The following is a 17338-nucleotide window of genomic DNA, read 5'->3' on the forward strand; positions in this document are numbered from 1 at the left end:
GATAAAACCACTTCCGCCTAGGTTTTAAGATAATATGAGCATGATTGATTAACCCTACAGCAACAACTGTCAGCGCGTAATTATCTCAGAAGAGAGCATTGCATGCAATCGTTACTTCTGCTATTCGTACGTCTGCTGTTGCAACAAACACATGTCCCTGGGAAGTTTATTTTGTCCCTCTGTCATTTCATAGCCTATTTAGCCTGAAATATAATAATAAGTCACATAGGCTACTGTGTGTGCTGACTTAAAAAATACAAAACACACACACACACACACACACACACACACACACACACACACATATATATATATATATATATATATATATATATATATATTATATTATATATATTTATTCTGAAGGATCAAAGCACTCACATCCGGTGTTGTTATCGCCGTTCGTCTGTATGTGGACGGTGCTCAGCCCCATCCTGTGAACACCCAGATGTCCCATACCATTGACTGGTAACCGCTGAGCACCCAAAGCAGAAGAGAAAGACGTGAAAGTAACCATCGACTGTTTCAGCATAGAACACAACGTCTCTGAATAATTTAAGGTAACTGATATAACATGAAAATCCGCAGTTGTGTTTAGAGTATGGACTGAGAACTTGAGCTAACCTGACTGTTAGGTGGCATTCACGGGCTAACGTTAGCTAACTTTACTTTGCTGCGAGAGGTTCAGGTAGTGTGTGGCGGTGAGCAGGGCAACGTGTCCCAAGCTCTGCCAATAAAACACTGCGTGGATGTTGATATGACGGTGTTAGCAGTGGTATTATTCATTGTCCGCTTGCCAGTGGTATAACGGATCCTCGCATAATACCGTAACCTTAGCTAAAGTCAGATCTTTGTTCAACTCCGAGTTAACGGTTATGTTAGCCCCAAGAGCTATTCGTAACGAACCAATACCAAAGAATAAAGGTAAATCGGCCTGATTTTGTCTGCTGAACTCATAACGTGCTCGTACTTGAAACTTGAATGTCAAAGACGTGATTTGTGTCTGACTGGTGGTAAATGGAACCTTACACCCACAAACCTTTTTTGCTGCACAGAAGGATGTCTTTGTGTTGCAGCCACTGAATGACATGGGGACATGGGTACAGTCACATCAAAAATACACTAAATTGCTTTTTGTCATAGCTAGCTAACTACCCAGATGCTAAATAATACATAACGTCTTTGATTTACGATTTATGTTACGACGTTAGGTTGTCATCGTTTGATTCAGTTTTATTAAAACATTTAATTGGTGCGTCTTTAACCGCTTCGTTTGTGCCCCTAATTACTAGTACTCCGTATTACTGTATCCACAGCACGTAAGGATCGTAAGGATGTGTTTTGCTAATCAGACAGTTACAATGTTTTGTTCCTTATGAAGAACGTTAGATGGCAGCATGTCATCTGGCACACCTTCATTTGTCTCTAACACTGTAGGCCACTATTTCAACCCATGCCCTCATAAGATAATAAAAACAGATATTAATTGTACAGGTCAGAAACAATATGTTGTGCTAGGAAGAGAAGAAGTAACTATAACTACTCCAAACAAAGGGCTTTACATAAGACAAAAGGGCATTGAGAAAATATATAAAAGACACACAACATAAAAAGACGCATAGATAGAATTTTAAAATTAGTAATATAGCATAAAAGATGAAAATAAGCCGTGACATTTCATTTATAGTGCAGTGCAAGTTATTAATACATAAACACAAGTTTAAGTTGATAAAATTCTGTCTCAAACAGAAAAGTTTTAAGCCCTCTTTGAAAAGTACTAAAAGTTAAAGAACATATGTGGTGCATAAAGTTTTGATTCTGGGGACAGTAAGGAGACCTGACCCAGACTGTCTGAGACTGTTCATAACAGAGCAGCAGACCAGAAACCCAGTGTAATGATCTGAGAACTGAACTGATGTGATCCACTTTCCTGGTCTTGGTGAGAACTCTGAGAGAAACCTTGACCTGCATGGACAGCTTTAGAGTAGTTGAGTCTACTCAAGATAAACTCAAAGACTAGTTATATGTTGAGTGGGTTCTTCTTATGGTCTTTTAAGGCTGTTTGTAGAGCTTTGTACTTTAACCTTACATGTTGTTAAACAAGTAAGTCAATCCTGTATTTATTATAGTTAGTTTAAATTTTTTGATATCTTCTGCGCAGAAGCAGGTTGAGTGCACAGTTCATGGCCCATTGCTTTGTTTGCTCTTTTGCTTCATCAGAATGAATCTACATTGGTGCAGCACCAGAAGATCATCATTTGGTCTAGTCTGACGTGGTACTATCCTTTGTCCATTGTGAACCAGGATGTCACAACTATGTCAACACTGGGGATAGTTTACCCAGTCAGTCATTCCCTCATGTCAAATACAGGCTTCCTGAATGGGTGCTTATATTCACTTGATGTTATGTGTCTGTTATTACGTCTGTGCTATGGCAGAGTGTGTGTGGCAAGAATATCCTCTTGAGTGAGGCCTCTCCTCTGTGCCTCATTGTTAGGATAAAGGCTGCAACTAATTATTATTTTTATTTTTGATTAATCTGCCATGTTTTTTCCCAAGTGAATCAATAAACTGAGTCTGTAATTGCAATTAATTGCAACTGTATTTCCAATCCCATGATTTAAATAAATTGCAATGGCAGTTCAAATGCAGAGAGTGAATGCATTTACAACAGTAACAAAAAAAGGCACCCTTGAGAAAGCTGCATAGTAACAAGAATAGTCCAGGTGCCTCCAGCTTTTCCTCAGAGTGACTGTAAACATTTTGCTCTTAGGGCTTCTCTTCTGACTGCCTCACAAAGCAAGAAGAATTTCCCTTCAGACATGGACAGAGTCTTCATTCTATTAAGGCCTTCTAGGCGGGATTTTTGTGACCTGCATTACTATCAATGTCAGTTTTTTGACTTGTTCTTTTATTTAATTTCTCTGAAATGAAATAATTTGGTGAGGAACTGAGGCAAAGTTACCTTGAACTCTTTAGGTAAATTGAGACAAGCAGAAGCCTGCAGGTCCTTGAACCTCCTAAATCAACAGAGAAGCCTAGTTAAAGTCAGTTAATGAACACTGCTGTGGATTCAGATTCAGAAGATGCAGTAGGCTGTGTTGTTTTTTATGACTTGTTTTCATTTGACTACTGGGCCCAACTTTATCTGATCAAGGTAGGAAATTTAGGGTTGCTGGGGATCAAGGGTGTTCTGACAAATGAAATGAAAGTATGTAGACAGTATGGTCTGTTAGTAGAAGACCGGAGTTCAGCTGTGACTCTTATCTTTGTGGGAGTCTGGTGGGAGTGTCCCAGTATGGACAGAGACAGATTGTTAATTACTTTTAATATTGGCATAGCATGATCGACGTGTCACTCTGAACAATGGTGCTTGTCTGTAAAACAAAAAATTGTATTCAGACCCAATTTGTGGATAGTGAAATGATCTTTCATAATGTGTGTTGTTGGAACAATTGGTGCAGTCTGCCACATCTGCTGAGCTAACTTATATGATGAGCTAACTGTGTTTAAGCTGTGTTCAGACTGACTTTAGCCCTGCATGAAAAAATGCAGCCCTCTCACTCATTTGAATGTGGCCATCCTGCCTACACAGTCAGGGTGCCAACGCAGAGGATACTGGCAAAAAACAAACAAATAAACAAAAAAACAAGAACAAAGCAAAGGGATTTCTGTTTAAAAAAAAAAAAACCTGAATTGTTTTTTAGTGAACATTCTGTTTAGTGAAAACCAACCAAACAGTCAAACAGAGATATTTGTTGTTTAGCCATGTAGCTAACATTACCTGGCTAATATTAGCTTAATTCACTGGTGACTGAAATGTTATATAATGTTCACAACACACAACAGCATCATAACGTAACAACATTTAGATAAACGTCAACGTTAGTATAACTACACTAACACTACGTTACATACTGTGGAAATTCAGTACAATCAACTTATTTTGAGTGTTTTTTTAATTGTAATGGGCAATAAAATTGTATATCGTCCTATCCCTAGTTGCCATAGAAACCTAAAATATTGCATATTATTTATCACAGTCCTTTTCATATTATTTAATTCTAACCTTGCCGATGTCCAGTTATTTTATGATCCTGTAACTTAAAATGCTTCCCTCACATAGATGTGAAACAATCTCCTGTAACTTTGAGGTTCCCATCTCTTCTAAAATTGAATTTTGATGGGGTAGAGACAGAGGCAAAACCTTTCAAGCTGAGGATCACAACTGAGAATTATCCTAATTATTTTCTGAATCTCAGCAGATTTCATCTGAAGCATGCTATTTCTGACATTAATCATTTCAGATTTAGAAGTAGTCATATGTGATATATGGAGGCTGGATAGTGTCTTGGTACTGCTGAGACTCTCCCTTGCTGCATGGCCAGCAGGATGCCACATCATCTTTCTTTCACCCATTCAGCCAACCACAGGCTTTAAACCAGAATGGCCCAACCCAATCTCTCACGGCTCCTCCCTCATTATATGTCTGTATTACCACTGATTCTTTGTGTACAACCCATGTAGTCAGATGCCTTTTTTTCTCTTCTTCCTCTGTCATATTTTTATCTCTTTTTTCATTTTCTTTTCTTGTCACTTTCTGTCATTAGCTCTCTTTCATTCTGTATGTTCGGTATCTTCCTCTATTGCCGTGTCATCCCTGCCTTTGCATTTTGCGAATCTCCCCCCATACCATAACACGGTCTGCTAAAGCTGTCTTGTGATGCTTGAGTGGAAGTCACGGTGTGCTGAGTGAAATTCAGAGTAAATCACAGGCTTTAGTCCAGAAGGTGGGGGCGTGTGTGTGTGTGTGTCACATGAACATAATAGAGAGGCTCAACAGCAAACAATGAGTCTTAATGTTGCTTTGATTATGTCATGTGGTGATGCTACATCTTTAAAGGCTGGTAGCCTATGCTCATGATGAACAGCATTTGAACATATGCTTTTCTTTTTCATGCTTAAAAAGAGGCTGTCCACATACTGTCCTGACCTCCCTGTATCTCATTTGTGAGTGAGTATGACTGATTACTAAGGGGACACTAAGGAGGATGATTAACAGCATTAACATTCAACAAAAACTATTAACAAATGTAATGATCTAACAGAACTAAAACTAAACAGCAGCACTTCCTCTGGGTATTAAGATGATGTAGAAGCAGAGGGAAGAAGTTAAAGTCCAACTGAAATCACATTGACATCTGTTTACAGTCAGAAACAGGATCAGAGATTTTAAATTATTCAACAAGATATATTATTATATTCAAAATGTTTCTACAGAAGACAAAAAAGTCTTTGGAGATAGATTATATTGTAGATATAAACTTCAGCTTTGGTAACAAAAAAGAAAAAAAAAAGCTGAACCCACAAGCTTTTACTTCATGTAATTAGTTTTGCTTTATTTTATTTACATGAAATCTCAGTGGTGTGATGATAATAAACCTGCGGTGTGCAACTAGAAATTTTACTGTGACAGGAGACCTACATGTTAAGTTGCCATCTCATTTATGTAACAAGGTGCATGTCTGAAAGGGGATTATGTAAAATGTATTTAAATGCTGACTTGATGTCATCTTTAACTTTGGCACGCGAGCTGGGTGTATGAACACTGACCAAACCCCAATTCGAGCCACTTGAGACTAGATTTCCCCTGCCTACAGTGACTAAAACAAGCAAAAAATTACAACTGAGAATGGAAAAAAAAATTGCATACGATCATTTCCCTTTCAGTAGTCTCTTCGTGTTACCTAAATGGCATCTGGGTGATCTGGTTAAACCTGTTCATGAGAATCAAAAGGTAGGCCAAGGTTAGCGACTTGACATGCAATTGTGGCATGAAGAGGTGGCATTGTAATTAGAGATAGACTGGTATGGATTTTTCAGGGCCGATACTGATAGCGATTATTATTATTATTATTAGCAGTAGTAAAATTTTGAATAATACAAACTCTAACACTTAACTTCATTTAAATGCCTTTAAGCATATGTTTATTAAACAGCTTTTCAGATTTGCAACATGTTAAAGGTTTTTTATTATCTTAGACAATAGACATCTTTGTTTTAAAATTCTAACAAAAAGTGCAGGGAGCTCCCAGGCTCAGCAGCATGTCTTATAAAGTTTGATGAAAACTTAAACAAATAAATAGCTCCCTAAAGTTTTCTACAGTAAATAAAGAAACATATATCTGCTCTCCGGAGCTTCTCCACCCAGCAAACTTTTTTTTTTTTTTTTTTTTTTTTTATTGTGATAGACCGATATGGTTTTTTCAGGGCCGATACTGATACCGATTATTATATTAGTAGTCAAGGAGGTCAATGCTGGAGACAGTGTAGTGACTGCAGACAGAGAGGCACCGCTGCATCAGAACCAAAATAACTGCGTGTGATCTTTTTACGCTACATTAGAAGCAGACTATGAATGTTTCATCAGGTGAGTGCAGTTGTCATAATGCATTCACAGCAGCAAATGGCAGCAGGTATTTCTCAGTTGAGGATTCTCTTGAATGAAGGGAGCGGTTACTGAAAAATTCAGCATCACCAACACACCTATTGACGATATATAAGTGACATATGTTAATATTTGGCGTTCAGCTGTTAAAGCTAAATCGTTGTTTAGTGGGACTCCTGAATAGAGCGTAGTCATCGTCAAAGGTACTAGTGCTTTTCCTAGTATGTCAAGCCATAATGAATAAAGTTAAAATAATGAAGATGTAGTTTTGTGTCGCGTGTTATCAGCTAAAATAGTAATCATACTATTTAAACCCTCAGGAAACTCTAGTATCATAGCACTTGTGTATCATGGGAAGGATAATGAAGGGACAGAGACATCAGTTAAAATTAAAAAGACCAACACAAACAGGTTGTAAAGATATTCAGGCTAAGGAGGAAATTCACCTACGAGTGACGTGCTCTGTCATAAGCATAAAGAAAGGCTTTTGTATGCTTTTTGCATAGTGTACAAAACCCAGTTTTCCCTGCCCAACCAGTTTTCTTCTATCGTGACCCGAGCATGCCAAGTGCAGGTTTTGTCATGTCAGGCAAAGCACTGTCCCACAGCATGTTTCTAACCTCTGGAAAAATGTGATGGCATGTGTTCTTCATCTGAAAAACAACAAATTTTTTGCGTAGTTTTGTGTGTTTTCATGCTTCAGTATCTGAATATGTGGAGAGCCCAAGTGAGTATGACCTGTGGTTGGGTTTTCGTAAAAAATAATAGATAATATTACGATTTACAGTCTCTTTACTGGATCTCAGTTTCTCTACTGTCTTTGTTTTCTAGGAAGAAAGGCTCAGAGAAAGGATGGAGAGAGAAAAGGTCACAGAGCAGAATCAGGTATGTTTTTGTGTCTTTGTCTCCACAATTTTTCCAATTTTTAGTTGTTAAGAAGCATCAATATATTTCTGAAGCCTTGTTCTGTAGTTAAAGTACAGGGATGTGTGAAGATGTTTATATTCCTGTAAACCTCAGAAAGGGCTGCACGACTCTGGAAAAAATAAGAATCATGATTTTCTTGCCTAGAATTGAGATCATGATTCCTCTCACAATTTTTTAAATATGTTTTTAGACTCCAGATACATGAAGAAATAGTGGCTAATAGACACATCAAATCAACAAAAATGAATGCTGTTTAACTAATGTATGAGTGCACTGAATAAAAAATCATTAGTCTTGTTCTTGCTTTTGTCCTAACTCATTAGGTACACTACTCTCACGGGTTATTCTGTCTGCTGCTGAATAGAAGAAGCTCCAGCAGTGTCCATGACAGAATTGTTCTAACATGACATCGATAAATGACCGAGATTGCATTTATACATGCCTACCTCCAGTGTTTATCCTTTTAGTGTAAGAGGAAGTTGAGAGTGTGTGTGGCAACATGCAACAGAGCGGACTACTCCAAGCTGGCCCCCATCATGTTTGGGATCAAATCGCACCCAGATGAGTTTGAACTGGAAGTCGTGGTGCTTGGTTCACATCTCATTGATGACTATGGGTAAGAACCACTTACACAACAGGATCCTTTGAAAACACTTACGGTAGACATCCTAAAACAGTACAGTTGTACATAAGTCCAACAGTTAGTTGTCCACTTGTTTTTACATCTGGATTTATTATTGTTTTTCCTTTAACTTGTCGTGTTTTTTTTTCCTACTACTCACTCTGCAGGAACACTTTCCGTATGATTGAGCAGGATGACTTTGACATCGGCTCCAAGCTCCACACCATTGTGAGAGGGGAGGATGAGGCAGCCATGGTGGAGAGTGTTGGGCTGGCGCTGGTGAAACTCCCTGACGTCCTACAGAGGCTGTGCCCTGACCTCCTGATCGTCCACGGTGACCGGTTTGATGCTCTCGCTCTGGCAACCGCTGCAGCGCTGATGAACATTAGAATACTTCACTTGGAGGGGGGCGAGGTGAGGAGGCTTATCTATTGATCACCATCTGCTTTATAACAGAAAAGGTCTGTTGCTATCATTTTACTTTATTTATATCACACAATACACTGTTGCATAAATGCACAAAATATCATTGAAGATCCATTTACACTCATTCTGTGGCACCACCATCCAATTTTGGAACTGAAATCGGGGATATTAATTTTGATATCAATATTCTGCATTAATATCCACACCATAAATTTTCATCAGTCTGATATCTGATTTCTTGATAGAGAGATCCAGCTCACCATTGCAAAGAAACACAAAACTGCTGGGTCCACCACTCTATTTACAATTTATTGATTACTAAAGTGAATATAGATATAGAGTGAAAACATGTGAAATAAAATTAAAACAGAAATGTAAGGATGATCAAACTAGCATGGTGAACTAACAGCAAGTAAAATGAGCAGAGTGATCTAATGGCAGAAAAATAGTTCTAGTCTATAACTATAATCTATTTGTACTGAATTTTGAGATGTCTATCGATGGTGAAATTAAAGTTTACTAATTTTATCATCAGCACGTGTTTAGCAGAATGTTAAGACCGGCCTACTGTGAGTTGTGGCAGCTGCAGACTTGGCTGGAATCCAGGCAGCTGAGGTTGCAGGTGGTAACCATGGAAATGCAGGATCCAGGTGGATTCTCCCTAGAGGCCGTGTCTCTGGTTAACATGGTGATGGATTCTGCCGGTGTCTCAATGGTTCACCTTTAGTTGAGTTTACTCACAGACTTTCTGTCTCAGCAAACTTAGTTTCTTGCAGGTTTCTCTGCAGGCAGTTGTGTAATCTGCAGGCCTTTCTTGCAGGTTGAGGAAAAATAAGCTCTCACGTAGCCTACTTAACGTTTTCTGGATAACTTTAGAGGAGGCTGGTGTCAGCCAGACGACTCTAAAAGTGTCAAAAATCTTCAGAATAAAAACACAGGATTAGTATTCAGATACTTTTGTTCCTTTGGCTTAACTTGACGTTGGTTGGCTTAAGAAATAGAGAAACTCACTTGCGCTTATAGACAATAGGGGTGCAACGGTACAGGTAGCCCACGGTACGGTCCGTACCTCGGTTTTTGGGCCACGGGTTCGGTTCAGTTTCGGTACATGCTTTGTGTGTAAAGAGAACTGTTTTTTTTTCTCCCAAAATTATATCTTTATTTTGCTTGTCAGCAAATCTCACAGTAAACAAATTCCAGTATCACTCGTGTACTGAATAATAGAACACTTTCCTTTCAAGTTAACTGCTAAACACAACACTTTCATATGGTAAACTGCCTCTTATTCCTTGACTACTTGTATACACTATACAGTAGTATAAAATATGTATGAAAATTTAAAACATACAAAAATGTAAACCAAAAACACTTTCAAATGTTAAAGTGCCTCTTAGCCTTGACTACTGGTATACACTATACAATAATATAAAAACAGGGGTAAATAATTTCAAAAGAAAAAGTGCACTTTATCCTTGACAAATTGTTGCCATATACAGTCTGGGGGAAACATAAATTCAGAAATAGCTAGTGCTTTGCCTATTTTAAACGAACATAAGAATACTTCAGTATAGGCTACATTCCGGATGTAAAATGCAATATCAATTAGCCAATATGGGCATGAGCTATTTATTCCTCTGCTATTATGAGATTTTTCTGTAAGTAGATAAGCCTGTCAACACTGTCTGCAGCAAAGCTCTTCATCTGCCAATCCAACACAATTAAGGTGATTAACTGATAAAACTGCAAAAGAATAAATAGTTTTTAGCATTAGTAATAAATGAGTGAAGAAGAATAATCATTACTTGGTGTAGGGAAAGAAAAACAAAGACTGTGGTTAGGTCTATGGATCAGAGAGAGTCCAATCTGCATAGTTCTTTTTCAGGTTACTTTCTTGATAAAGAAACAGTTGAATCTTTAATGCAGAGACAAAGTTTGTTGCACAGAATGAAAATTTGGAAAGTGTTTATTCATAAGTTCCATATGAACTGTGGTACACTAGAATAATCTCTTCTGAGCTGGCCATTTGACCTTTGACCCTGGCTTGGGAGGAAGGTTTGGGTTGGGGAGTTGGGGAGGCTGAAGAGAGGAAGGGGGTTCATGTCATAATTCTCAGTGACCATACTTTTACCTGAGAGCAGTTCTAGGAACACATTCATGTCTTTTTCTATGAATTGTGTGATAGATTGATAATAGGTCAGGCTGATGCCGGATGTCACTACAACACCTGTGTGAGTGTATCTATACTGTTATACTTTTTACAGTATATGCTGGATTTTTTGCTTCTTTCAAACGGTGTTTGATCCAGTGCACTTGTCCATAACACTTTTTGATTTGCAGGACCTTTGTAGTAATTGTTACCACATGACAAATAACTTACAATATCTCTTTTCATCCTTGCTTCTTCTCCCAGGTGAGTGGTACGATTGATGACTCAATCCGCCACGCCATAAGTAAACTGGCCCATTACCACGCTTGCTGCACACGCAGGGCAGAGAAGTACCTCATTGCCATGTGTGAGGACCACTCTCGCATCTTACTGGCTGGCTGCCCTTCATACGACAAGCTGCTGTCAACTCATCACAGAGAGGACTACATGGATATTATCAAGAGCTGGCTAGGTATGCAGGGACACAGTCACTGGGCAGAAATGTAGCCTGAGACCTCAGTGTATGTTTGTATATGATGTGTGGTGTGTTTGTTTGTGTTGCAGGTGACAAGGTGCAGGAGCATGACTACATTGTGGCTTTGCAGCACCCGGTCACCACAGACATCCAGCACTCCATTAAGATCTATGGATTGATGCTGGATGCCTTAATCTGCTTTAACAAGAAGACCCTCATTCTCTTCCCTAACATTGATGCTGGTTAGCTTCACCTTCTGGTGTCTTCCCCTACTTGTTTTTGCACATTTTGTTTTCTTCTATATGTAAGGGTTTTTTTTTTCTTTGTCAAATTAGAATGAGGATCATTGGGGTTGTTTTCTCACGTTATCAGGTAGCAAGGAGATGGTGCGCGCGATGCGGAAGAAGGGCATCGAGCAGCACCCCAACTTCCGAGCAGTGAAGCACATTCCCTTTGAGCAGTTCATCCAGCTGGTCTGCCACGCCGGCTGTATGATCGGAAACAGCAGCTGTGGGGTGCGAGAGGCCGGGGCTTTCGGCACCCCTGTCATTAACCTGGGAACAAGGCAAACTGGCAGAGAGACAGGTGAGAATGACAAAAAAGATTACATAAACAAGATTACTGTTATTCTGCTTCCTCTGGCATGGTTTCATGATTTCATCATCTCACCCAAGTTGTTGTTTTGATCAAAACAATTCTGAATATCAGAAGACTGTGGCAGCTGGAGGTCAAAAATGCACCTCAGGGATCAAGATCAGTTTCCTCATGCTAGCAAATCAAAGCAAACATTATTCTGTTAGATTAAGTCTGATGATCTACAATTGTTTATCTTTGTTGTATCTGCCAGGTGAAAATGTTCTACATGTCAGAGATGCCGATACATACAATAAGATCTACCACGCTCTGGAGCTGCAGTTTGGAAAGAGATACCCCTGGTATGACCAATGTCCTGCTTATCTGTCTCACTTTGTCTTTGTCTGGGTCCTTTGTCCTCCAGGTTTTTTCTGGTGTTGTTCAGTGGGTTAATTAAGGTGGGGAAGCACAGGTGTGCATCTTTGTTCTGTCACAACGTAGTTGTTGTCCCTGCTTTGGTTTTTATTTTTTTTGCAATACCGATTAGAAAGAGGCTTTATTATTTCTGTCTGGGTCACGGTTTTCACAGCTCAGTCTGTGGAAGTTATGGTTTAGCTTACATAAATCGTTATTAACAGATCCTAAAACTTGATTTTGTTTTTACGTTCTTTTTGTTTGTTTGTTTTTTAAAACGTAGATGAATGTTCATTTCTGTTTCCCATCAGCTCTAAGATTTATGGTGATGGGAACGCAGTGCCTCGTATTCTCAAGTTTCTGCGTACAATTAACCTGGACGAGCCCCTCCAGAAGACCTTCTGTTTCCCCCCGGTGAAAGACTCCATCTCCCAGGACATAGATCACATCCTGGAGACGCAGAGTGCTCTGTCTGTTGACCTGGGGGGGACCAACCTCAGAGTGGCTATCGTTTGCATGATGGTAGGCTACATAGACTCTTACCTGGACAGACACATCAGTGTATTAGTTTAGAGTATAGAGTTTTTATTGTGAAGCTATTAGTTTCACTTTGTTATTAGTCATTTTCATTTGATCAGTGTACAGATATTGTATCTTCACTGTGTTCAGAACTGCTTTCCAATTACAAATAACTATGGTGATACATTACTTTGTCTTTTTATTTTCCGTATTGGTATGTCACATTCGCCCCCTCCCTCTCTGTCCAGGGTAAGATAGTAAAGAAGTATACTCAGCCCAATCCAAAGACCTTTGAGGCCAGGATGCAGCTCATATTAAAGATGTGCTCTGAGGCCATGCTGGATGCTGTCCGCCTCAACTGCAGAATACTTGGTGTCGGTATGTAATGAAAAACCACTATGATGCCAACATACACGTTATAAAACTGTCATCTCATAACTCTGTCATCCACATCTCAGGAGTGTCCACAGGTGGGCGTGTAAATGCACAAGAAGGTGTGGTCCTACACTCAACACAGTTAATCCAGGAATGGTCATCAGTGGACCTGAGAACGCCCATCTCTGATGCCCTGCACCTACCCGTCTGGGTCGACAACGACGGCAACTGCGCTGCATTAGCTGAGAGGAAGTTTGGTCATGGCAGAGGAGTGGAGAACTTTGTGACAGTCATCACAGGAACAGGTGGGGAGGTCGATTTTCATAGTCATCATATTTTTTGAAGATAAGCTGAGGAAAAGTAAGTAAGTAAATATCATGACCCCGTCTGTAGGTATTGGAGGAGGGATTATCCATAACAGCGAGCTGGTCCATGGCAGCACCTTCTGTGCTGCAGAGCTGGGTCATATCATGGTTTCGCTAGATGGCCCAGAGTGTTCATGTGGCAGTCGTGGGTGCATAGAGGCCTATGCATCTGGCCAGGCTTTGCAGAGAGAGGCTAAAAGGCTGCACGATGGTAAGTGTTTTTTGTATATATGAATCTTCAAGGAAGACTCTCTTCAAGGAAGAGTCATTCTAGAGTCAGTCTAAACATGGTGCATGTACACCCTGAGAACAGCTTGTAGTTTTGTTTTCTCTCAAGGGTTGTATATGCATAAAGGAATAGTTCACCCAAAAATGTACACATAACACACACTGGTGACAAGGGCATCTCCAAAGAAAGAGCCTGTGCATATAAGCTGAATATAGGACAATGAGAATTTGAAGCAATTTTTGAACATAAAACTAGAAAAGCAGATAATTACAAAATGATTTTTGCATCAACTTATTACATTGTTATCATTGTTGTGTTGTTGAAGTGTTTTAGATTTATGACTTTTTTGAAATCTAGAAGAATGAAGAAAACCTAGTCAAGTCCTTAAGTCATATGAATTAAATATAGTGTCTTGTCTCAAAGGGCTTGACAATACAGTATCATTCACATAGTTGAGGCTCTGTAATGTCTGACCTGTGTGTTGGTGTGTCTCAGAGGACCTGCTAAAGGTGGAGGGGAGGGATATGAAGCTTTTGGAGCCCGTGACTGCTGCCCACCTCATCAACGCAGCCAAACTGGGGAACTCCAAAGCTGAGGCTGCTCTGAACAAGGGTTTGTGTTTTGTTTAAGTGTCCGAGAGTAATAGTGGGTTCAAACAGTGTGTGGGAACATTGACAACATAGTATAGGAGGGAGGTTTGACAATGAGTTGCTACATTTGTATTAGTGGGCTTCAGTGCAATGTGGCATAGTCCATAATTAATATGTCACCTGTCATAATAAAACAACAGAAATATCACATTTTTATCTTTTCTTTCATCTTTCTCTCTCCAGCTTCCACAGCTCTGGGTGTGGGGATCATCAACATCCTGCACATAGTGAACCCCTCACTAGTGATTCTGTCTGGAGTCCTGGCCTCTTACTACCAAGCCCCAGTGCAGCAGGTCATCACCGAGAGAGCCCTCTTCTCTGCCCAGAGCATCAAAGTTCTCACATCAGACTTGGAGGAACCTGCATTACTTGGGGCTGCTAGCCTGGTCTTAGACTATGCAACCCGAAGGACATATTGAAGGATATAGTCCTTATTCACTTAGGACCGCTACCAACAAGACAACTGCAAAACTGAAAGAAAAGCACCTAACTGAACTTCCCAGATAGATACATAAGCATATCTAAGGGATACATTTTGAAGTGTGAAAGCGCTAGCGATTTTTTTTTTTTTTTCCCCCTGCTTGTTGATAACCTTGATGAAGACAGTTTTACTTGTGTTGTCTACAAAAATACAAATTCTCAAGCCTGTGAGAATCATGCCTTCACTATGTCAGATGTTGGCAATATAGTAGCCCAGATACTTCAGGTGTGAGGTGGGTTCATTATGTGGACCAGAAATCCCACCTGTCTTTCATACCTACATAGGCAAGGTTTAATCAAGCCTCAGAGACTTTTCTTTTTAGAAAAAAGCATCAGTTTTTGAGTAAGCTACAAAGCCATCTTCAAGCCAAAATGACCCATACAGGACAAGGCTCACCCACTTTACTTTTGATGTGATGTGCTTTTTTTATGGAAAAGACTGTTAAGAAATGGATAGCTTGTTTCAGATGTGACCAAAAATATTGCTGAAACATGCTCCTGTAGCTTCCTCTCTATTCTCTGTGAATGCTATGAATTTGTGTCTTTTTTCCAGATAAGGGTGATTGTCCAGTTATTGTATTACATTTCCATGTTGTGTTATTAATTTAATTTAATAACTTCAGTGATGCTTGCGGACCTGACTGCATCACTGTCATGCTCAAATGACGTTAAAGCACACCCTCTCGGTTAATATTGCTTAATTTATTGTGTTGGTAAAAAAAAACAAAAGCTTTAAGAAGGTTACTATGGTGATGGTTTTGGATGTTTTAGGGGTAATAAGTCATTATCATAAAATCAATATAAATATTTGCTCATATTAATGGGCAGCAACTGTCTTAGTCTAATTGCTGCTACTGTACGATGATGAGGGCAATACCAATACTTGCTTAAGATATACGCAAGAAATTGACTTTACAATCCACAGTGTTGTTGCCCTCTTGGGGTTTTTGCAACTTTCTAGTCACCAAGTATTAACAGCCTTGAAATATTTATAAATGTATGTTCACTGGTACATAAAGGAGAGTCTGATTTATATATTTTTTAAAAAGGTTCGATGTAAAGAGTGTGAGAAGATTTTAAAAATCTGATACTGGGGTGATGTGTTTCTGGGGGTCCAGTAGAGTAAAGAAGTTGACAAAGCTTTCTATTTAATTTAATTGGTTTTCAATTAAACGATTCCATAAGTTTTCCCAGTTGCACCTTTTACTTTGTAACAGTAACTGCAACATTTCTGTGTGCACATCACATGAGTCTCCTGGATATTTAAACTGAACGAAATATTCAGTCACTTAACATTGTTTAGTTGTTTTGTTAAGTAGTAAATGGGATTTTTGCTTTGTAAGCATGGGCACTGGTTGTAACTGTGTTGGCTTCAGCATTCCCATATCTGTTATTGGAGCTCAGAGCACAGAATTGCAGTATCTCAGTCTTCCACAAACATCTTGTGGATGATTAGTGATTGTACCCTGTGAACTGGGTTTAGTGAATTTTCCACAAGTGACCTCTTATTATGAAGTCATTTCAGTTCTGTTGTTTGCGTATTTTGATATGAATTTGTATGCCTGAATTACAATCATCATAAGCAGTTGAGGTGACATAATGTAAACTGTATTTTTATCACTTCTTTTTTTGTCTTTTTAATCTTTTTAGCCACTCAGTCCCCATTTATGTCCCAAGACTTCAAAACCATAATCATATGAAATGTTACAGCTCTGTAAAACTGTGCACCTGTATCAGCAAAGAGCCATGCCTTTATTGTCTTTAGACTGTGGCGGAAGTGATCTCTGTAAAGTTTGCAACAACTGGATGTGTGTTCTTGCTCCTTGTGTTTTTTTTATATTCAACAGCTCAGAGCAAACAGATTCTCTAGTTTTCAAATTGTAGTGAGTTCTAATTTAAAATGCTGTTGTACTGACTCCTTACAACAGTTCAAGTGTTAATCACACTGATATGGTTGTGACATAGTTTAAAGCTAGTATGTCTGCTCCTTGGTTCATACCTTGGGTCAGGTGAGTGCTTTCTTGATACCTGAGCTCTTTGAGACTGTCAGAGTTGTTAATAATTAACCACCATGACATTATACTTAGGGCTGGACACAACAAGTGTTGCCAGGTGGAGGCAGAAGGAATGTGGAAGACTGAAGCAAAGGGGACTAAGGCTCTATGAGCTGATGGGACCAAATTTTTTCAGCTTTTAAGTGATCACACTACATCTTTCTTTTGTGTGAGATAGTAGCGGACATCGGCAGAAATCATTCCCACGACAGTAAAACATACCCTGAAGACAAACCTACTCTAACCTGCAGTCCGAGTCTTAGTATAGCAATTGTACATAATTTGTATCTTTGGATTTGCACAAGATATTAGTCCATACATATACATAATATATATTACAAAGTATACATTTGGATTTTTTTCTAGTGCATTCTAGTCCAGAATATCATGACAGTGTATCAATATATAGAAATAAAATTAGGGCCTGACAACGGTCTCATTAAACATCTAGCAGTGAAATCTCGCCGAATCGCAGACTGCGGATTTTTCTCGCAGCTCTGACAGCACGTAGCAGATCATGGGATCCGTATGCAGGAGGGTTCAAAGATTTGATTGGTCCCATTTTGAGGTAGCTGCCGTGTGATTGGTGCTCCCTACTATCAATCATCCTTGATGCTTTGTGATTGGTTGTCCAA

General features: G+C 39.2%; 1 protein-coding gene across 4 annotated transcripts; it reads left to right on the plus strand.

Moving 5' to 3' along the window:
• The first annotated feature begins 396 nt into the window (after positions 1-396).
• gne (glucosamine (UDP-N-acetyl)-2-epimerase/N-acetylmannosamine kinase) lies at positions 397-16456 on the plus strand. Of its 4 annotated transcripts, none has more exons than XM_018679683.2 (14): positions 397-560; positions 7280-7333; positions 7843-7991; positions 8165-8411; positions 10834-11041; positions 11134-11286; positions 11417-11629; positions 11892-11979; positions 12343-12553; positions 12799-12928; positions 13009-13230; positions 13319-13501; positions 14015-14131; positions 14353-16456. In XM_018679683.2, exons 2-14 carry the CDS (start codon positions 7301-7303, stop codon positions 14586-14588), a joined length of 2190 nt encoding a protein of 729 aa, XP_018535199.1. In that variant the 5' UTR covers positions 397-560; positions 7280-7300; the 3' UTR covers positions 14589-16456. The 4 variants fall into 4 exon arrangements, with proteins under 4 accessions (XP_018535199.1, XP_050926684.1, XP_050926686.1 ...); XM_051070727.1 differs by lacking the exon at positions 397-560 and adding an exon at positions 3051-3157; XM_051070729.1 differs by lacking the exon at positions 397-560 and adding an exon at positions 4994-5014.
• The last annotated feature ends 882 nt before the right edge of the window (positions 16457-17338 follow it).

This window comes from Lates calcarifer, linkage group LG5 (assembly GCF_001640805.2).
Source record: "Lates calcarifer isolate ASB-BC8 linkage group LG5, TLL_Latcal_v3, whole genome shotgun sequence".
Lineage (NCBI taxonomy): Eukaryota > Metazoa > Chordata > Actinopteri > Centropomidae > Lates > Lates calcarifer.